Here is a 22,780-nt window from a genome sequence, read left to right as displayed (position 1 = left end):
TAAAAGTGCCTAGGGATTCTGAGGAGTCAAAAATGGAGTGCTTGCTTGAGACACCTTGAGGCCTGGTTTTCATATAGCGGGCAATCAGCACTTCCTGGAAAAAAACAGGTCCCTTTAAGACTTGCAAGCTGAGCACCCAACCATACATTTTGAATGTGTAGGTCTTGGAGCCCAATTTTGACATCAGATTCATGATGCAATTCCACGGGAGAAACAAGTGATGAGTGCACCGTGGACTGGAGTCACTTGGGAACTGCATCTAAGTATCTGAAGGCAGAATTGGCCTTTACCACCTTATACCTTGTGATCTTAGAATAGTTACAGACTGTTTCCCGAACACCTGAAAATCCCTTCAATAAAACCCTATCCTGCAGTTGTGCCAATTCCAATCTGAACTCCAGTTTATCATTTTAAACCAGTTTGAAATGCAACACTAAATAAGTAACAAGTGCAACTATTATAAGCCTAGTCTCAGGTAGACAATGTGTATTCTTAACAATTGAATTAATTCAAACTGAGCAATCACACATCCATGGGTTGGGTATCAGCAGAGCAACCTTCAGAGAAAGCGAGCAAAATCCTGACTCTCTGGATGCCAATAACAAAACAACGATTAGTTTCAATAGGAGGACCAAGGTCCTTAGGAGACTCACAAAGGTTAGGCCCAACCTGTAGGTTTTAGACAATTGTTACAGGTTGTGCCTCTGGTAGGACCACAGATGTCCCTAGACCACAGAGCTCAGGTACAGGCAGTCCCCGGGTTACGTACAAGATAGGGACTGTAGGTTTGTTCTTAAGTTGAATTTGTATGTAAGTCGGAACTGGCTCCAGATTCAGCCGCTGCTGCTGAAACTGACCAGGGGCTGACTACAGGAAGCTGGAGGCAGAATTGCTCTGCCCCCAGCTTCCTGGAATCAGCCACTGATCAGTTTCAACCGTGGCTGAATCTCGAGCCTGGGACAGAACAGCTGGGCTGCCAGGTAGGTCCCTGCAGGACCAACCCGGCAGCACCCCAACTGCTCTACCCCAGGGTCCACAACAAAAGCCTGGTCTGCTGTGGGGGGGGGGACACACTAGTTGCGCCCCCCCCCCAGCAGACCAGGTACATGGGGAGCAAAGCCGCAGCGGCGGCGGGGTGCCACGCCTCTGAGGCTTTGCTCTGGCAAAGCGTCAGAGGCGCGGAACCCCGCCGCCGCTGCAGCTTTGCTCCCGGTGTCCCTGTTCTGCTGGAGACGGTCCCCAGCAGACCAGGGGCACCTGGAGCAGCTTTTCTCGCCCCGGAGGTCGAGGTGGCGGGACCACTGCGCTCTGGGCGGTCCCGCTGCCTGCAAGCTCCGGGGCGAGAAAGCCCCGTTCGTAAGTGCGGATCCGACATAAGTCGGATCCGCATAACTCGGGGACTGCCTGTACAGGGAGGTCCAGTGGGGAGGGTGGGGACTCAGCCGGGAGCCAGAGGGCAGGACTTGGAGGGGTGGGCAGCATGGCAGGGAGCTCTAGCCCCTGCTGCCAGGCACTAGCAGGGGCCCACCTGTGGCAGCCATGGAACTCTGGCCCTGGAACTCAGGGACAGCAGTGACAGCCGCGTAGCGCTAGTCCCCTGGCTGCAGAGCTCTAGTCCCCCAGCCGCAGAGCTCCAGTTCCCCGGCCGTGCAGCACCAGTCCCCCGGCTGTGTAGCACCAGCCCTAGCAGCAGCCAGTGTGCTCTATCCCCAGCCATAGAACTCTGACCCGAGTGGCAGCCATGACCAGGCAGGCAGCAGCAGTGCCATACTGGAGCCCTAACTGGGGGCAGCAGGACAACACGGGCCATGTTGGGAGGGACCTCCCCTGGTCTGGCAAATCCCCTCATTAGGGACCAGTCAGGTCCCGAGGGTGCTGAACGAGGGAGCCAGATGTGCAATCGGTCCTTTCTCAAAGAAAAAACAAAAACAAAACCTCACACACACACTGTTCTCCAACATTAATAACCTGGAAACATAAAGTATGGGAAAATGTTTTTAAAAGGAAAATGACAGCTCAAATCAAGAAATGTATTATGTATGAGGACCATTTTTAAGCTTGAAGAACACAACACACAGAGACAGAGACAGAGACAGACACAGAGACAGACACAGAGACAGAGACAGACACACACTTGACCAAACACAAACATGTCTTTTAATGGTAACAAACACAGGCTGTGAATTAGATTTGTTACTACGTTTATGACTACTTAAAATAGTTAATACTTTTGTTCGTGTACATTAAAGGGTTTTTTTTAAATAGGTTTTAGGGGAGACAAATATTTTTCAAAGTTCTCATATGGCAAATCACAAGATTATGTCTTATGAGTAAAGGGACTTAGTAATATGACAACACTATGTTAAGCAGAGTGATCTGATTATTATATTCCTCTCTTTAATGTCTCTCAATCTAGACAAAAACTTGCTGTTGTAATGGTAATGGCTTTGTCTTTGATATTTACATGGCAAGGGTTTGTAAACCAGTTAAAACTTTCCAAGTAGTTAAAAATGTTTTGTGGTCTGCCTGCAAATATTCCTCTTCACTTCTTATAACCCAAAGATTGGAACATGACTGCTGTGCACAGACCAGAAAGAGCCTGCACTGCAGGAACTGCACAGGAAGTAAAAATGGTGAAAAATAATAGGGATTGTTTCAAGTCATGTCAAGTCGTGCTGCTGTAAGTGTAAGATCATCCCTTTATTTTCACATGACACTGACACACACACACACACACACACACTTTGTACACATACTCCAGGGGTAGCCTTCCTCTTTTTCCAATGTTAAAACTCCCACTGGGTTCCAAAGAAGGCAATGCAGTCCAACATGGTAACTCCAACCCTTTGTTTGCACAGCCCCTAAGAGACATCCCAGTCCTAGCACACTATAAATAATCAATAGTCTAGATACTGAAGTTTTGTATGTAAATGAAGTCAGAGAATATAGTTTAAAGCAGGGCTACTCAATACTTGGCCCATGGGCCACATGTGGCCCATTGCCCTTTTGTTTGCAGCCCGCAGTGCGGTTTTGGTTTACACAGGGCTCAACACGTAGCCCGTAGGTGGGATCCTTTGACCATGGCCTCCACTGGAAACACGCTCCACAACGGCAAAGCATCTCCCAAGCAGGGTGAGCACTGAAAGATGCAAGTGGACCGGCTGGCCGGAACAGATGGGTACAGGGTGTCCGTGTTTCTAGTAGGGATGTGAAGGGCTAGTCAACTATCTGATAAGTCAACAGGATAGTTGACTACTCACTCACTCCCCCTTGATGCCTCTATTAGATAGATAGAGGCAGCAAAAGGCAGGGAAGAGGAAGGTACTTCAAAGCGGCAGCACCGCACAGAGCCCAGAGTCCCGGGCTCCATGAAGTGCTGTCACTTTGAGACACTATCGCGGTGTTTCAAAGGTGCAGCACTACTCAGCTGATCCTGGGCTCTGTATGGCACCACACCTCTGAAATGCTGCCATGGCGTTTCAAAGCAACAGTGCTGTGTAGAGCCCAGCATTTCAAAGTGGCAGTGCCAGGCTTAGTGCGGACCATCCGCTTTGAAATGATGAGGGGAGCCCAGGATCAGCTGGAGAGTCCCCAGCTGACCCCGGGCTCCACGTGGCATTTCAAAGCGGCTGGAACCCAGGATCAGCTGGTGACTCCCCAGCTGACCCCAAGCTCCATGCAGCATGCCAGCTTTGAAATGTACAAGAGTCCTCAGCAGGGACCACACTTGGGCCCAGCTCTTATGCCAGAACAGGGCCAAAAACTCCAGGGTATCCTGGATAGTTTCCCACAGGTCCTTACCGAAACACCAGGGTGGACCAACATAGTCCACCACCCCATAGTGACCGAACCCGGGCGCCAGATGAGGGACCAGATCAGACCACTTCCCCGAAAGTTATGGGGGACGGTGTGGGGGAATTAGACAAAATGTTATGATGGGGAGTGATAGAGGAATCTTGCAGTGCATGGAGGAGCCCTATTGTGTTAGTCCCTAAGAATGACGGCACCATCCGCTTCTGTATCGACTTCTGAAAAGTCAATGCCATGTCCAGGTTCGACTCCTACCCGATGCCCCGAATAGATGAGCTGTTGGAGAGGCTAGGCACCGCCCAGTACCTGTCAACGATTGATTTCTCAAAAGGGTACTGGCAGATTCCCCTAATGGAAGATGCCTGTGAGAAGACAGCATTCTCCACGCCTTTTGGGTTGTTCCAATTTAAACGGATGCCCTTCGGGCTCCATGGGGCCGCCGCGACATTTCAGCGGCTAATGGATCGGATACTCCGGCCCCATGAGGCATATGCGGCAGCCTACATAGACGATATAGTCATCTTTAGTTCAACATGGCCTGAGCATCTGCAACGGGTAGAGGGACGCCGGACTGACCGCCAACCCCGCTAAATGCCATTTCAGCCAACAAGAGGTCTCGTACCTAGGATACACGGTTGGGGGGGGGGGGGGCCGAGTCCAGCCACAGATAGGAAAAATTGAGGCCCTACGGCAGTACCCAGCCCCGATGACAAAACGTCAGGTCAGGTAATTTTGGGGGTTCGCCAGCTACTATCGGCGGTTTGTGCCGGACTTTGCAAACCTGGCGGCCCCGTTAACAGATCTAACCTGAAATGCAGCCTCAAAGAAGGTACGGTGGGATATAGAATGTGAAAGGGCCTTTAAGGCCTTAAAGCGGCGGCTGACACAGGCCCCCGTGCTGGCACAACCCAACTTCACCAAACCCTTTATTTTACAGACAGATGCCTCCGAACGGGGGCTTGGCACCGTGGTTTCCCAGCAGGAAGGGGGGGAAGAACACCCAATCGTATATGTAAGCCGTAAGCTACTTTCGCGGGAGCAAAAGTACTCCACCATAGAGGAGGCATTAGCAGTTAAGTGGGCCATTGACGTTCTGCGATATTATCTCCTTGGCAGCTCGTTCACAGTGGTGACCAACCACGCTGCCCTCCGATGGCTGCTGGCCATGAAGGACTCCAATCCGCGCATCCTGAGGTGGTACCTGGCTCTGCAGCCATATCGTTTTGAGGTCTGCCACCGGGCGGGAACGCGGACTTCTTTTCTAGGAGCATGGGTGAAGGACATGAGACTCACGGCGGGGCGGGACCAACTCTGAGGGGGGAGGCGTGTGACGGGGCGGGCCGCCTTCACCCCGCGGACGTGGACCCACGCCGCATTGAGCCCGCGGTCGCCCTAACACTCTTTGGGACGGCCCGAGGCAGAGGGGCGAGATGCGGCGTATGCTCTGCCGCCGCTGCTCAGCTGAGCAGCGGCGCTACGGGTTCACGTTCGGCGGGGAGCTGGAGGGTGGCGTCCGTGTGTGTGGCATCTGACGTCACGACGCCAGGACGCTGGGGCGGGCATTTTAAAACCCACTGAGGCTGGAGCAAGGGGGGGAGAGAGGCAGGGACGTGGGAGGAGAGGAGTAGAAGGAGAGGTGCACAGGAGTGGAGAGGACAAAGACAAGGGGGTAGGAAGTAGCCCAGGGCAGGACAGGGCGTCCGGCGTGCTGGTGAGTTTAGGGCAGATCCCCCACCAGCAGGACAGGACCGTCTGATCCTGTCTTTAGGGCCCTGGGCTGGGGTCCAGGAGAGAGGGCGGGCCCGGACCCTCCTATAGCCCCCCCCCCCCGTCGGGGAGGAAATTGAGGACAATTGGCGGACACTGGTGACTGAGGGAGAGACCGAGAGGGAGACGGAGAGTGGGGAGGGGTACCCCCCTCCGTTACACCAGCACCAACCTCTTTTCCACTCTGGGTTCTCCACTCCCAGAGCACCCATTGAGCTGGCATCTCTGGTAAAAGTAATGGTGCTGGAAACCTTGTTAGCCCTAGCTCCAGCCGCCCGGGGAATGAAGGCAGGAAACGGAAGAGGTGACCAGGTTCTGTACTGGATGAAAAAGATGGCTCCAAAAGCTCGCCAGCAGATAACACATCTATCTCAGTGAAACAGTTAGTATAAGCATCAAACAGGCAAGTGTTTGCTTCGCAAATGTAAAAAAAGACAGAGAGCTCCAAGTTTATTAACACTGTGTGCAGGTGCTATTCTATGTGCAATGTGTGAGCAATTATAAAAGCCATTTTCTTAAATACATAGCAGAGATTTAAACCTAGATCTCTGCAAGAATTGCTCATGACTTCCAGAGAGCGGAATGTGGAGGAAGGACGGCCCTGTGCTTGCGGCACGAGTCTAGGCCTTGCCCGGGTACAAACAAATCACTCGGCCTCTTCCACATGTTTAAAGGGGAACAACAGCACTTCCCTGCCTCATGGGGTGTTGTGATGAACTGAGGAGAAAGACTCCAGAGTGTGGAGTGCTCGGTACTGGGGCAGGAAGCATATAAGAACCACAGAAAGTTAGAGCCAGGATGTCACCCCCAGGTAGTATTGTTGTACCACTTATTAACTTATTCTGACAGAGCCCAAAGGGTCTATGTCTCAGCAGGAAACTTCAGTTTCAGAAACCTGTTAGTCTCCTCCTGTGCTGCCTCCATTGAGGAGTCTCTCCTCTCTTTGCCACATGCAAGAAGAGAAGTGCCATGGACCCCACTTCCTGAAGCACTGTTCAAATACCAAGTGCAAGACAGAGTAGGTCTTCCGACATTTTTTGCAGAAGAGCAGGTGTGCTCTTTCAGAAGCCCCTGTCTTCCTTGTTTCACAAGGAAGAAGGGCTCTTCCAAAAGAGGAGGTTTTTCTAACATTTGGACCAGCATAGATGGGCCAAATTTTGGAAAAGCCTCTTCCGAAAAAACAATCATAAAAGTAGCCTGTGGTAACCTCCCTCCAAATAATAATACAGTACTCTGAAATGTAGCTCGTGCCACTTGTGCATTTACTCAGCGACAGAAACTTTGAGTAAAATACATAGGGCCAAAGTATCTTTTCTCAGCTAAGATCAAGTGCTTGGGAAAGGAACCTGCAGCCTCCCTGATAGACTATACTTTGGAACTGAGGCATCTCTAATGGATGACAAGGGATGATGTAGACGGACCACAAAGACAAATGCAGGACGAGGTCAGGGGAAGCACTGGCTTCTTTTACCTGATGGACTATGCTTACCTGTTTGTTGTTCCAGGAAGACCACCAGACCAAGGAGGACACAGGACGGACCACATTGCAAGGAGTGCTTGACCCATGAACTTGTGAACTTTGTCAGAGACTAAGATTCTGCTTTGCTCTGTGGATTGTGCCCCTGAGGACATTTATTGACTGAGTTTTAACTACCCCCCACCTACATTTGAGACAAGCCATCCCTGATGGACAATGAGGGATGACGATGCAGAGGAACCCAACGGGGGACGAGGTCAGGGGAAGCACTGGATTCTTTCACCTGGCAGGCTCAGATCACTTGTTTGTTATTTCAAGTAGACCACTGGACAGAAGAAGACGCAGGATGAACCACATCGTATGGCTCACTCCACCCATGAAGTTATGAACTGGACTAGAGACAAAGACTCTGTTTTGCTCTATGAGTAGGATTGCCAGGTGTCTGGTATTGACCTGGACAGTCCGGTATTTTTGCCTCCTGTCCGGTAAAAAAATTCAGAAAATACCAGACACCTAAAATGTCCAGTATTTTCTGATTTTTTCCCAGACAGGAGGCAAAAAAACTGAACTGTCTGGGTCAATACTGGACACTTGGCAACCTTACACACACTCAGCAACTGGGCCCAGCTCCCCTCTTCCCCTGCTTACCTGGCTCTTCAGGGGAGCTGTCTGGCTCGGAGCAGGAAGACAAGATGGCCGCCAGCTGCTGGCAGCCTGTTAGGAGAGGCAGAACCCAGCTTGTTCTTAAAGGGCCCATGCAACTCTTGGGGATCAATAACTTTTCTCTGTTCAATAACTTTGGTCTCCCCTCCCCCCCTTTTTTTTTCAACAGAATTTTTTCCCCAGTGGTTTTTTTTGGAGGGGGGTTGGTATTTTTGGTTAAACCATCTGGCAACCCTATCTATGGGTGATGACCCCGAACAGACTTAGGGTATGTCTACACTACAGCGCTAATTCGAACTAACTTAGTTCAAATTAGTTAATTCGAACTAAGCTAATTCGAATTAGCGCAGCTAGACTTAAAAACTAGTTCGAATTAGCGTTTTGCTAATTCGAACTAGCATGTACACACAGAGTAGACCCTGAACAGAGGTTAAGGATGGCCAGACGCAGTGCCGGCAGGGCATCAGATGAGGACTTAGAGCGTGGAGATGCTGTCTCAGGCTAGCCGAGGGCTGTGCTTAAAGGGACCCGACCCCCACCCCGGACAGACAGTTCTCAGGGGTTCCCCGCTTGCAAAGCAGTCCTGGCTTGGAGTGCCCTGAGTGCCCACACTGGGCACATCACAGCACTCGGCCATCACCCCGGCTGCACTTGCCACAGGCTGCCATCCGGGGGGAGGGGGCAATCGGGGGGCTGCAGGAGAACTTCCACCCCCAGAAGCCTGCAGAACCAGCCCAGTCCTCCCCATCGGGGGCGCATACCCCATTCCTCCCTCACCTCCTTCCACTTACCCTTCCCTAGCCCCCCTTCCTGATGTACAAAATAAAGAAAACGTGTGTTCAAAAATAGAATCTCTCTTTATTGAACAAAACTGGGGGAGACTGGGAAAAAGAGGTGGGAGAGGGGAAGAGAGAAGCTGGGAGAGGGGAGGGCAACTAAAATGATCAGGGGTTTGGAACACGTCCCATATGAAGAGAGGCTAAAGAGACTGGGACTTTTCAGAGTAGAAAAGAGGAGACGGACGGGGGATATGATAGAGGTCTGTAAAAGTAAGAGTGGTGTGGAGAGGGTGCATAAAGAAAAGTTCTCCATTAGTTTCCATAATAGAAGGACTAGAGGACACCAAAGGAAAGGAATGGGTAGCAGGCTTCAAACTAGTAACAGAAAGTTGTTCTTCACAAAGCAAAGAGTCAACCTGTGGAACTCCTTGCTGCAGGAGGCTGTGAAGGCTACAACTAGAACAGAGTTTAAAGAGAAGTTAGATCAAGTCAAGGAGGTTCGGTCCATGGAGTGGTATTATCCAGGGGGTAGAAATGGTGTCCCTGCCCAAAGTTTGTGGAAGGCTGGAGATGGATGGCACGAGACAAATGGCTTGATCACTGTCTTTGGTCCATCCCCTCCAGGGTACCTAGGGTTGGCTGCTGTCGGCAGACAGGCTACTGGACTAGATGGACCTTTGGTCTGACCCAGTACAGCCATTCTAAGCTCAGGGCTCAGGGTCGGGGGCCTCACTGGACCACCTTGATTTTCATGCAAACTTGCTCCTGGGTGGCCAGGCTGGCAGCTCTCCTGCCCTAGACGGCCACTTTCCTGTGCCTAGTGCGGAGTTCGTGGACGAGGTCTAGGCCTCTTGCGGTCCTGGCCAGGCTCCCAAGAGCCGCCAGCCTGGTCCCAGGAAGAGGCGGAGGGCTGAGGGGCAGCGGGTGGCTGGCTCATGCCGTGCCAAGTGCAGGGTCTGCTGGCTGGGTGCTGGCAGGCTTGCACCTGGCACGGGCACCGTAACCAGCCTGTAAGGGCCACCAGGGAAAGCTGGGGAGAGCTAGCCTCCCACTAGTTCAAATTAAGGGGCTACACAGCCCTTAATTCGAACTAGGAAGTTTGAACTAGGCTTAGTCCTCGTGCAATGAGGTTTACCTAGTTCGAATTAAGTGCTCCGCTAGTTCGAATTAAGTTCGAACTAGCGGAGCGCTAGTGTAGCGCCTAGGAAAGTTAATTCAAACTAACATCCGTTAGTTCGAATTAACTTTGTAGTGTAGACATACCCTTAGGGACTAAGCCTTAAATACCTCTCCGCCTACATCCGGCACATGGCGGGTTACACCTATTGCTTTTAAATGTGTCTGCTTGCTTGTTTTTGCTGTAAGCCACCCTTCCCCCCTGGATTCACTGTACTTTATCTGGTTAAATTTGCCTTTGCTTTTAATTTGTTTTAAACATTCACTCAATACAACTTTTTAATCTATTCTTTGGAATAATTACACAAATCACTACAGCTATGCTAGAGATGAACTGGACATATGGAATCAAAGGGAATTTCTGAAATTTATACCTGAGGACTGTCCTATGAAAGAACCCTAGAAGTTAAAATCTCAGTTGTTGTTGGTTTGTTTTTAAATACTTTGTGTAGCACTAGCTAGGTAAGATCACTTTTTAAATTAATTTCTTTTAGCACATTTACAATCAGGGGTAGACTTCCATGCCTCCAGCTTACATTTTTCCAGTCAATGAACACCTATAGTTGGCAACCACTCCAGACAAAGGTTGTAGAGATCAGTCCTCCCATAGTTCTACCTGCTCACTCCAGACAAACAATGCATGAAGTGCCAATGCAGCAAAGTTTTAACCTTCCATTTAAAAGAGAAGTGTGGCCCACCAGACATAAGACATCTGCAAGAGTTTGTAATGGGATAGCAAAACAGCTGCTCAAGGAGGACAGAATGGAAGGAAACGTGAATCCAGACATTCATGACTAATTAAGTGAGTGACTGATTAACAGAGACAGATTCTGCTCTCAAACCAAAGTTATTCAAGAATAATTCCACTGACCTCAAGCGGACTCTCCCCATGAATCTTGGGTTTCTGAAACTTACATCTGTCCCACTAAAAGCAGCCTCACAAACAAATTCAAAAGCTGCCTATTGCTGTACACTAAGAATTGATGAGTTTAACGCTAAGATGATTAGTTTAGTCATATACAACTTTCTGGAAACGGATGAAAACTCATCGCCCATCACTGGGAATTAAAATGATCCAGAATCCAAATGGAACTCATCAAATTCACAAAAGCAGCTATGTAAATAGATACCAGGTTTAGCTTTTAGTTTCTGAAAATATATGAGACTAAGATTCACTTTTTAGAAGGGATATATAAGCTAGTTGATTCTCTTACCCTTGAGAAAGAGCAATACTACACCACGGACTACTTCTGGTTCAGGGCTCCAGGCAAGTTTATTAGTTATAGAATCATAGAATCCTAGAGCTGGAAGAGACCTCAGGAGATCATGAAGTCCAGCCCACTGCCCAAAGCATGACCAATCCCAACTAAATCAACCCAGCCAGAGCTTTGTCAAGCTGGGACTTCAAAACCTCTAGGGATGGCGATTCCACCACCTCCCTAGGTAACCCATTCCAGTGCTTCACCACCCTCCTAGGGAAATAGTTTTTCCTAATTAACAACCTAGACCTCCCCTACTGTAACTTGAGACCATTGCTCCTTGTTCTGCCATCCATCACTACTGTGAACAGCCTCTCTCCATCCTCTTTGGAACCTCCCTTCGGGAAGTTGAAGGCTGCTATCAAATCCCCCCTCACTCTTCTCTTCTGCAGACTAAACAAACCCAAATCCCTCTCCTCATAAGTCATGTGTTCCAGCCCCCTACTCATTTTGGTCGCCCTCCACTGGACCCTCTTGAATGCGACCACGTCTTTTTTTTAACGGGGGGCCCAGAATTGGACACAATACTCTAGATGTGGTCTCACCAGAGCCGAATAAAGGGGAATAATGACATCTCTGGATCTGCTGGCAATGCTCCTCCTAATGCACCCTAATATGCCATTAGCCTTCTTGGCTACAAGGGCACACTGTTGACTCATATCCAGTTTCTCATCCACTGTAATTCCCAGGGCCTTTTCTGCAGAACTGCTACTTAGCCAGACACTAAGTTAACCAGACACTTAGATAAAATATAAAAACAAAAAAGTTCTTCTACCCACAAGGGCTACAGATCCCATAGACTTTTCTCCTACCTCACTCAGCCAGTGCCCTGACCCAGGGATTCCTATAGGAGTCTTCCTTTTCCCATCCATTTTCCTTTTGCCCCACCCATTTACCTAGGAGTCATCCAAGAGCTGGGGCTCCAATTTCTATTCTTTGTAGTTCACCAGTCCAACTGAGCATTTGCAGGTCTTTACAAGGGCCAGCTGCTCTTCAGGGAATCATTTGTCCCCCTAGCATCAGCTGGGAGGCAGCTAACTAGTCAGTGGGGAGACTGGGCTCATCTCCCTTTTATCTGTGGAGGTTTCCTGGTGTACCATAGTGGAAGGAGCATAATGCACCAGGAGATAGTAATTCTTCTCCCACTCATCAGAAATTAGTAGCCTGGCTTTTTAGGAAGAGAATATATGAAACTATCCACTTGTTCAGTTTCACACGTATCAAATGTTATCTCTACACTGTTACATATCACCCATATCCATAACATAGAATGGGAATTCAACTCTGAAGCTACTGAGCAAGTCTATTGTGGGAGGCTGCAGTGTGCTGGTATACTTGGAATGTTTCTGCTGCAAGTAGGTCCTTCACCAGTTGCTTCATCAATCAGCACAGACATTCCAAATGTACGTCATATGGGGCAGGTGCAGCAAACCTCTTGGGACTGGAAAGCCAGGGGAGAGAATCAAGTCCATTATATGCTTTGCTCTCTTCTAATACCAACTGGCGATGCTGATTAAGTGATGTTATCACTGGAACCTTTATGTTACGAAGAGATTGGATTTGGGATCTTGGTCACCAGTTCTGACCTTTCAGGCCTTTTCACCCATGGGGAAATCTGCAGGTACAAGAAGGCCTACACACCTTGTCTAGTCTCTATGCTCTGAACAGAACGAGAGAGAGAGAGAGTGTTATAGTCTGCACACTGCTATCGCCCTTACAAACCAGATTAATCTTTAAATAAGCTATAGGGTCCACAACAGAGTCAAGCTCTAAAGAAAGTCACCAGAAGGAGTATTCCCAGGCTGCGAGCAGAACATTCTGGAAAAGACACCAGTCCCTGAGGCAATGTACAAGATCCCAAATCCAATCTCTTCCTAACATAAATTGATTATGGCAGAGCAAGAAGATGCCACAAATCATGATGCAAAGAAAAACTACATTAGCCTGCGAGTAGCACTATACAGTGTTAGCAGGCAAGCAGCTATGCTATTATGATTAGTTTACAATATCGCACTCTTAAACAGGAGTAGGTCATATTCCACAACAACACCTAGTCTATGTTATTACATTATCACAGAGATGAAAATCAGAGAAATAAGAAGCAGGAACCCCACTAGGAACCCCACTGTTATATAATTTCTTCTTATCTAAGTATACAGATACAGTTACCTAATATAATACCATACTCACAAGCCTTTTCCCAGCCTCCCTCTGCTTGTGGGACTCTGATGCAAGGTGGAGAGCGGGAAACTTAGAAGCAAAGATTTAGACAGAATAAGTAAAGTAAAGCAAAGAGTTTATGTGAAAGGAAGAAATACTTGACTGAGGAAGAAGACAGAGCTTGTGTTCGAGTTCCAAGATTCCTTATCCCATAGCTTTTATCCATCTTTTTACATCATAATACCCAGCCTCTCAATTACCAAAAACAGCTTTCCGCACCCTGAGATTCTGTGGGTAGGTCTACTCGATTGAATGATGATACTGGGACATCTTTTGATTATGCATGAATTAAATCATCTGTTCCCTTCCTCTGCCCTCCCCCTCCCCCCCGACCCATTCCCAGACATGGGAAAAGTGGGAGCTTTGCGGTTAGGTGCAACAGGCCTGTTTCCTTAATTCAAGATGTTGGTTAGCTGGGTCTTGTAGATTTTGACTTATTTGGACTTATCCTTTCACATAAACTCTTTGCTTCACTTTATTTATTCTGTCTAAATTTTTGCTTCTAAGTTTCCCACTCTCCACCTTGCACCAGAGTCCCACAAGCGGAAGGAGGCTGGGAGCATGGTATTATATTAGGTAATTGCATCTGTATACTTAGATAAGCACAAATTATATAACCAACTTTTTGTTACTGTTGCCTTCAGAGGTGATTCAATCAATTTGTGTAATCGGTGCTGTATGCTTTATTCTGTTTGCCATCTTAGTACCTGCCGTAATAAAACTTGTTTTAATTTGGTACTATCCTCATGGAGGGTATGTCTACACTACCCTCCTAATTCGAAATAGGAGGGTAATGTAGTCATACCACAATTGCAAATGAAGCCCGGGATTTGAATTTCCCGGGCTTCATTTGCATAAAGCCGGCCGGCGCCATTTTTAAATGCCGGCAGTTCGAACCCCGTGCCGCGCGGCTACACGCGGCACGGAGTAGCTAGTTCGGATTAGGCTTCCTAATCCGAACTAGCTGTACTCCTCGTGGAATGAGGAGTACAGCTAGTTCGGATTAGGAAGCCTAATCCGAACTAGCTACTCCGTGTCGCGTGTAGCCGCGCGGCACGGGGTTCGAACTGCCGGCATTTAAAATGGCGCCGGCCGGCTTTTGCAAATGAAGCCCGGGAAATTCAAATCCCGGGCTTCATTTGCAATTGCGGTATGACTACATTACCCTCCTATTTCGAATTAGGAGGGTAGTGTAGACATACCCTGAGAGTGTGGGTGCTGTAGTGGACCCCCAGCTCCACCTCCAAACACAGAACTCCATAGTTCTCATACATTGTAACCTGGGGTATGGTGCTCACACCTACAATCTTCTAGTCATATTGGTAAGCCTCACCCACATACATTCCACTATACTTCTCCCCAGGGCTACACCGGGCTTGAGTTTTGCAGCCATAGAGGAAATAGAATATGGGCCTCTAGACTCCAGAGAACCTGAGGTTTCATGGGGAAGGGACATTCCAGCTAAATGGATCCCTTGGGATGGGCTGCTAGTATTCCCCATGCTGCACCTGAGCTCTGTGTCCTCCAAGAAGAGGAAGGAGAGGAGGTGATCAGGACTGCTGGTTTTCAGGAGTGTGTTTAACATGGGGGGCGAATCTTGGGGAGCGATTTATGAATCACTTGCAATCCACAAAACCCCTATTCAGCTGCTGCCTAAACCTGTAGGTATTTAAACTCACTATGCTCGTCTGCCTTGCTCTAGGCATCCTTACCCCTACATCCCAGAGTAATCCACAGACGAGAAAGAGATTGGCACTCCTCCTCCTCCTTTTTTGCCTGTGGGGCCCAATCCAGTAGGCGTACGCTGAATACACCTGTCTCCACACAAGGTGTCCGGGGACAGGGGCAAGCAGCCTCCTTTAGCCCAGTGGTTAGGTACTCTCCTAGGGCATGGCAGACGGTAGTTCAAGTCCCACTTTATCTGCTGAGGCATTTAAATAGCTGCCCGCACCTCTCAGGTGAGCACTCTGGGTTAAGATGTGAGGCTCATTCTGTCTCTGGCCTACTTATTTAAAGTGGAACAACTTCAACAGATGACACAAAGGGAGTCCCACACCACAGTATTTTGTAATCCAATGGACAAGGCCCTCTCCTGAGGGAAGGGACCCCATTCAGATCCCTCCTCATTGAGCAGAAGGTAGAACTGAAGTGGAGTCTTCCACATACCGGGGAATACCTGAACCAGCAGGCTAAAAGTTACAGAGGAAGTCATCCTCTTCCTCTTTCTCAGCCCAGTAGTCAGTTGTGTGGTGCTAAGCAAGTGCCTAACGCAGCCTCACTTTCAGGAGAGGGGTTCCAAGCTATGAATCACAAGCACAGATGGGCATTTCCCTGCAGCCCAGATTTAGATGCTGAACTTTTGTCAGAAAAGGGGCTTAGCTCCCTCCATTCCTTTTTGGTATCTCCCACTGGCTAGCTCAGGCATCCCTCCCCCCCCCCCCCCCCGGAATCAAACCCCTAATCTCTGAGGATAGACAGATCATTAAATATAATATGGTTACTAATGCAAGCAGAGAGACAAGTAGAATGTGACGAAGAGCCAATAAACCTGCTAGTCTCAGCAGGAAATGTTAAATTGAACACCATGGTTTATATGCCTGATGCCTACCTAACTCTCACATGCCAATGCGAAAGCTACATGCAAAAGAATTTGTTCCTCACCAAGGATTTTCAGTGTTTCATTCATAAATCAGTACTGAGATACAACAGGTAGGGGGATGGAGAGGGAGATGAGCTATGAAGTCCCGTCCCAGATCTGAATTTCTCCGAAGTCTCTCATACACATGTTCTAGTAATCTAGGTGAAATCCTGGCTCCACTGAAGTATGTGGGAAAATCTACAATTGAACTCCAAGGATTTATTTAGAGAATATCAAGGTTGTGCAATTAATATTATTTGTGTTTATTACTATATTGCTTAGGCACTATACTAGGCACTGCATCCAGTATGTAGGTAGGCTTGCCTTGAATAACTTACACTCTAACCAGAGAAGACAGACAAGAAAAAAAAGACAGGGATCGACCAGAAATAAAGGACTCAGTGGCCAGGAAAGCCTTTAGCAAGGTTATGAAGTGATTTAAGATTGCTTTGGATGATGCAGGACTCTTTAAGAGCCCCTCCTCATTCAATCTGCATCTTATAAGATTGACATTAAAAGGGTCGTAGAGCAGTTTTTAAACTAAGGGCTGGGGGAAAGTCAACAGGTGTGGAAGGAGCACATGGATCGGACAGAGACATCTCTTGGGGAGGCTCTATTAATAGAGATGCTCTATGTCCTAGTCAGAAGGAGAGGATAGAAGAATGGGTCAGATCAAAGGAGTCACAAATTAAAGAGAGTCTAACACATCAGGAAATGGCAGACAGATAAATAGTGATAAATTATTAAAGTGCTTATACGCAAATTCTAGAAGTCTAAATAGTAAAATGGGTGAACTGGAGTGCCTAGTTTTAAAGGAGGATATTGATTTAATAGGCATCACAGAAACTTGGTGGAATGAGGACAATCAATGGCACACAGTCATACCAAGGTACAAAATATATCGGAAGGTCAGAACAGGTCGTACTGGTGTGGCAGTGGCACTATACGTTAAAGAAAATGTAAAATCAAATGAAGTAAAAACCTTAAATGAGCCAAAATATTCCATAGAATATGGATAGTAATTCCATGCTCCAATAATAAGAATATAGCTGTAGGGATATATTATCGACCACCTGCTCGGGGCAGTGATAGTGACTATGAAATGCTAAGGGAGATTAGAGAGGCTATCAAATTTAAAAACTCGATAGTAGTGGGGGATTTCAACTATCCCCACATTGACTGGGTACACGTCACCTCAGGACAGAATGCAGAGATAAAATTTCTTCATACGTTAAATGACTGCTTCTTGGAGCTGCTGGTTCTGGAACCCATAATGGAAGAGGCTATTTTTTATTTAGACCTAAGTAGAGCACAGAATCTGGTTCAAGAGGTAAATATAATGGGACCTCTTGGAAATAGTGACCATAATGTAATAACATTTAACATCCCTGTGGTGGGAAAAATACCTCAGCAGCCCAACACTGTGGCATTTAATTTCAGAAAGGGGAATTACACAAAAATGAGGCAGTTAATTAAACAGAAATTAAAAAGTACAGTGACAAAAGTAAAATCTTTGCAAGACACATGGAAACTTTTCAAAGACACCATAATAGAGGCCCAATTTAAATTTATACCCCAAATTAAAAAATACAGTAAGAGAACCCAAAAAGTGCCACCGTGGCTTAACAACCAGGTAAAAGAAACAGTGACATATAAAAAGACATCTTTTAAAAAGTGGAAGTCAAATCCTAGTGACGAAAACAGAAAGGACCATAATCTTTGTCAAACTAAGTGTAAAAATATAATAAGAAAAGCCAAAAAGGCGTTTGAAGAACAGCTAGTCAAAAAAATCAAAAAGTAATAGTAAAATGTTTTTTTAAGTACATCAGAAGCAGGAAGAGGGCTAAACAACTAATGGGGCCCTTGCACAATCGAGATGATAAAGGAGCTCTCAAAGATGATAAAGTCATAGCGGAGAAGCTAAATTAATTATTTGCTTCAGTTTTCACGGCTGAGGATATTGGGGAGATTCCCAAACCTGACAAATCTGAGGAATTTTCCAGACTGAGGTGTCATTAGAAGAGATTTTGGAACAAATTGATAAACTTACCACTAACAAGTCACCGGGACCAGATGGCATTCACCCAAGAGTTCTGAAAGAACTCAAATGGGAAATTGCGGAATTATTAATTGTGGTTTGTATCCTATCCTTTAAATCGGCTTTTGTACCTAATGATTGGAAGATAGCGAACATGACACCAATATTTTAAAAGGGCTGTAGAGGTGATCTGGCAATTACAGACCAGTAAGTCTAACATCAGTACCGGGAAAATTAGTTGAAACTATAGTAAAAAATAAAATTGTCAGACACATGGATGTAAATACTTCGCTGGGAGAAAGTCAACATGATTTCTGTAATGGGAAATCATGCTTTACTAATCTGCTAGAATTCTTTGAGGGGGGTCAACAAATATGTGGACAAGGGGGATCCAGTGGATTTAGTGTACTTAAATTTCCAGAAAGCCTTTGACAAAGTCCCTCAACAAAGGCTCTTTAGTAAAGTACAGTAAGTTGTCATTAGATAAGAGGGAAGGTCCTTTCATGGATTGATAACTGGTTAAAAGCCAGGAAACAAAGGGGAGGAATAAATGGTAAGTTTTCCGAGTGGAGAGAGGTAACTAGTGGGGTACCCCAAGGGTCTGTCCTGGGACCAATCCTATTCAACGTATTTATAAATGATCTAGAGAAGGGGGTAAACAGTGAGGTGACAAATTTGCAGATGATACCAAACTGCTCAAGATAGTTAAAACCAAAGCAGCCTGTGAAGAGCTTCAAAAAGATCTCACCAAACTAAGTGATTGGGCAACAAAATGTCAAATGAAATGTAATGTTGATAAATGTAAAATAATGCACATTGGAAAAAAAGAAACTCAACTATACATACGATATGATGGGGACTAATTTGGCTACAACTACTCAAGAGAGAGCTCTTGGAGTCATTATGGTTAGTTCTCTGAAAACATCCACTCAGTGTGCAGCATCAGTGAAAAAAGCAGATAGAGAGTTAGGAGTCATTAAAAAGGGATAGAGAATAAGATAGAAAATATCTTATTGCCTCTGTATAAAACCATGGTACGCCCACATCTTGAATACTGTGTACAGATGTGGTCGCCTCATCTCAAAAAAGATATATTGGTATTGGAAAAGGTTCAGAAAAGGGCAACAAAAATTATTAGGGGGTTGGAATGGGTCCCATATGAAGAGAAATTAAAAAGATTTGGACTTTTCAGCTTAGAAAAGAAGAGACTAAGGGGGGATACAATAGAGGTCTATAAAATCATGACTGGTGTGGAAAAAGTGAATAAGGAAAAGTTATTTACTTATTCCCACAATATAAGAACCAGGGGTCACCAAATGAAATTAATAGGCAGCAGGTTTAAAACAAAAGGAAGTTTTTCTTCACTTAGCGCATAATCAACCTGAGGAACTCCTTACCAGAGGATGCAATGAAGGCTAGAACTTTAACAGGGTTCAAAAGAGAGCTAGATAGAGTAATGGAGGTTAGGTCCATCAATGGCTATTGGCCAGGATGGGTAGGAATGGTGTCCTCTGGAAGTGGAAGACAGGGGAAGGATCACGTGAGGATTACCTGTCATGATCCCTCCCTCTGGGGCATCTGGCATTGGCCACTGTTGGCAGACAGGACACCGGTCTAGATGGACCTTTGGTCTGAACCAGTATGGCCATTCTTATGACATGTTCACTATGCAGCTGAGCAAATGGCACATCCGTGCACAGCACAGCTGCTATATCAGTGGTGTTTGGTGTGTTTTCATGTTCCCCTAAGTGCCAAATCAAAAACCAGGTTCACTGGAATGCTCAAGGGCACTTCTCAGTGAGGGTTGTTAACCTGCTAATTTTCAATGTATATTTTGTTTAGATTACAATGCCATTTGTCATGGATGAACTACAGTGCACTAGCTTTCAAGATCCTTCACAGCCTATCCTCACCCCACCTATTCATTCATCATTCAGAATGGTGAGGTCACTGCCCACCTCCACCCAGCCCATGAGGCCAGTCACCATGCCCTCTTGTCAAATTTTCAAGCAAACACCTGTGTGCTTTCTCTCATTCTCCCCCAGGTATATTGTGATGTCCACAGGTTTCAAGAGCTGGTGTTCCTTCTAGGTGAGTTCTCACCACATTAACCCAGAGAGAGTCCCATTTAAACCCCACACTTGTACACATCTGCAAAACCACTTCATTATCCGCCGTCCAATCTTTCCTCAAAACTCTCCTTTGCTGGGATGCATACAGAAATTTTTTTGACTAATGTCATCTGTTTCTTTGGATACAGCCAAACTGATGTGGGACTACACCTGTTGTCTCTTGTCTTACAATCTAAGTATAAATTCTTTGGGGAAGGGGCCATCATTTTGATCTGTGCATGTACACCACCTGGCAAAATGGTGTCCAGGCCTGGGGCACCTAGGTGCTTTGAAGCAATACAAATAATAGAATATGGTGCTTTTCTCCACTAGGATTTTACACTGAGATAACTATAGCATGCTATAGTTATCTCAGTGGTAAAAAAAAAATCTTTGTGGAAGTGAAGACAAATCCTTATTTGCATTTCCATTGCAGCATTAGAATCATTAACAAAGAGTTGAAAACATATAGGTGGTGTTTTCAAGAAATTATTTGTGATGCAAAACAGTTGCTTAGAAAGAAAACACTTAGGCAACCTTAACTCTAGCCATTTGCACTCATGCTATAGCATAGACACACACTTCATGACATAGAGGAAAGCAACCACTGTCACAATTTTCTTCAGGTCTCAGAGTTCTGCCAAAGCCTAGAGTCACTTACTTTAGCCAGGTATGCAGCATTTCTTATTGTCTCCACCATCTCTCTGCCTGCAGGGTGCACCTTTGCCACATGCATCCACATTCTCTCCCAAGTCTGCCCATCAATAGGGAAGCCACTTTTATTGACAAGGAAAAGCACACCCCCGTCTTTGTCTTCTTCTTCCGAGCCCCCGTTGTTGGCTGTGCTGACAGGCCGAGCATGAGTGCTCCTTGATCGGCCCCCTTTGGCTCCTTTGGGATGGGGGCAGTGGTGGGCATTGGAAGTAGAGCCCGTCATGATGCGTTTGAATTGCTAGAGCAGTCCAAGTAGGAAATGTGTATACAGTTCAATGCCACAACAAAGAAGCCTTCATCTCACTTGCTGCCACAGCAATCAGGCAAAGGAGTTGTTATTAGCTAAAATTAGCCAGTGTGAGTGCTGCTGGGTTTGTTCTCTTGTGGGCTGAATCTAAAATCAGAAGAAAGTGACAAAGAGAAAGCATGTTAGCAGCAGAGGAGCAGAGCTTGTGTACAACAGTCAGCTTACTGCATCCCGAAGGGTTGGCAGGCAAGAGGATAGCAACATGGCTAGATCCCTTCCGTGTCAGAGAGTAGCACTTGACAATGGACTATGGAATAAGGCGAAAGAGGCAGCTAAGACTGACAGACAAAAGAACAACAGCGATCCATACAAACACCCCTCCTGAGGCATCACACAAGGAAGACTATAGTTCCTTAACTAGGTCTCACTCCATATTGCTCCTGGGCTTCCCACAGAGAGATGACAAGTGGCCTGAATCCGGCTAGATCCCTCTCCATATCACACCTAGGGCTGCCAAATGAATACACGCTAGCACTCTGCTAGATTCCTGTCTGCACCACTCGGGGCCATTTGGCACAAGGGGAAAATGTGAACGTAATCTATCCCCCCCTCCCCCGGAACCAAAGCCCAGAGACCCTGCTCTCCATACTCATTCCTCTTTCCCCAGAGGCTGGGGATCTGTCAGCCAGCAGCAGCACAGAGCCAGACTGCAGCACCAATAGTGTGATACTCGGCTCAGCTCGGGAAGGGTCGGTTCGCAAGCGATCCCCAGCAGCAGAGGGCTGGGCGCCTGCCTGCTTCCCCAGCTGCAGCCGCCCATTCCACACCCCCGACCTGCCCCCTTACCTGGTCGCAGCGGGATTCATTGCACCGTGGGCCCTCCGGGAGGCTGGGGCTGCTGTTGCCTCTTGCGCCTCAGTCCACGTTCCATTATCAAGTGTTACTCTCTGACACGTAACCATGTTACTTGGCAGCCGCCGACATTCTGAACGCCACTATTGGCTGCCGCAACAAAGAAGGGCTGGAAGGCCATGCCCAGCAGCTTTGCAGAATTCTGGTTGGCTATGATCTTGCCAGGGGGAGGGGCCACAGGGGAAATCTTATCTTTTGGAGCTGGAGCTGAGATACTATCAGTGCGTTTGATTCATAAATCGGAGTGTACACTAGACATTTGCAAGTATATGAAGATTAAATCTCTAGCACCCGCAGTATTCTGTGGCGGAACATTTATTTAACATTCTGTACTAATTATTCTGTGCGAGGTTAGATGATTTATTTCTCTGTCAGCCACAGGCTTCAAGACACCACACAGCTACTCTCCCTGTCCCAAAGAGTTGAGAGTCCACAACCAGATCCGTATTAGGTGACCTTTGCATCTATACAGATCCAGTTACAAACTGTGGTCTAAAGCAATGATTATTATAGAACTTCATTGCACTAAAAACCGACTTCTGACAACAAAAATTGCTGGAGCTAGCATATCAAAAAATGGCCTGGAGCTAGCATATCACTACCGCCTCCATAATGCCTTGTGGTTTGTTTTTAAATAAGGGGCAGCAATTGTGATTCTCCCATCAGTGTTCGCAGGACACTTCTCCACCTTGGCATACAACTCCCAAAGCAAACTACATCCATTTACTTTCTTCCCCAGATTCCTTGCTCTATACACAGCTGTTAATTTCACTGTGCAACACTTTCATCATTCAGATGATCCATGCTTGTAAAACCAGCTGCTCTCCTTTTTCTTCCTTAATGTGCTTTGTAAATTCCAGTAAGGGGCTCTGCAGCAATGTAAGTTGCATGCATTTAGGAAGGGCACCCAGATGACAGCGATCACCCCAGTAACCATGGCAGAAGTCCCTGACACTTTTAAAAGTGCTG

General features: G+C 46.9%; 1 protein-coding gene across 1 annotated transcript in view; it reads right to left on the bottom strand.

The window, feature by feature from the left end:
- The window catches only part of VASH2 (vasohibin 2), a 98,625-nt gene extending 76,697 nt beyond the window's left edge, over nucleotides 1-21,928 (bottom strand). Inside the window, exons 1-2 of the mRNA XM_014575269.4 lie at nucleotides 21,746-21,928; nucleotides 20,600-21,046 (exon numbers count right to left, since the gene is read on the bottom strand). Of these exons, the coding sequence (XP_014430755.1) occupies nucleotides 20,600-20,875 (276 nt within the window). The 5' untranslated portion in view covers nucleotides 20,876-21,046; nucleotides 21,746-21,928. The remainder of the gene's footprint in view (nucleotides 1-20,599; nucleotides 21,047-21,745) is intronic.
- Nucleotides 21,929-22,780: the final 852 nt, after the last annotated feature.

This window comes from Pelodiscus sinensis, chromosome 3, assembly GCF_052426305.1.
Source record: "Pelodiscus sinensis isolate ZL-2025 chromosome 3, ASM5242630v1, whole genome shotgun sequence".
In the NCBI taxonomy this organism is placed as follows: Eukaryota; Metazoa; Chordata; order Testudines; family Trionychidae; genus Pelodiscus; species Pelodiscus sinensis.
This window is presented reverse-complemented; position numbering and strand designations above follow the sequence as displayed.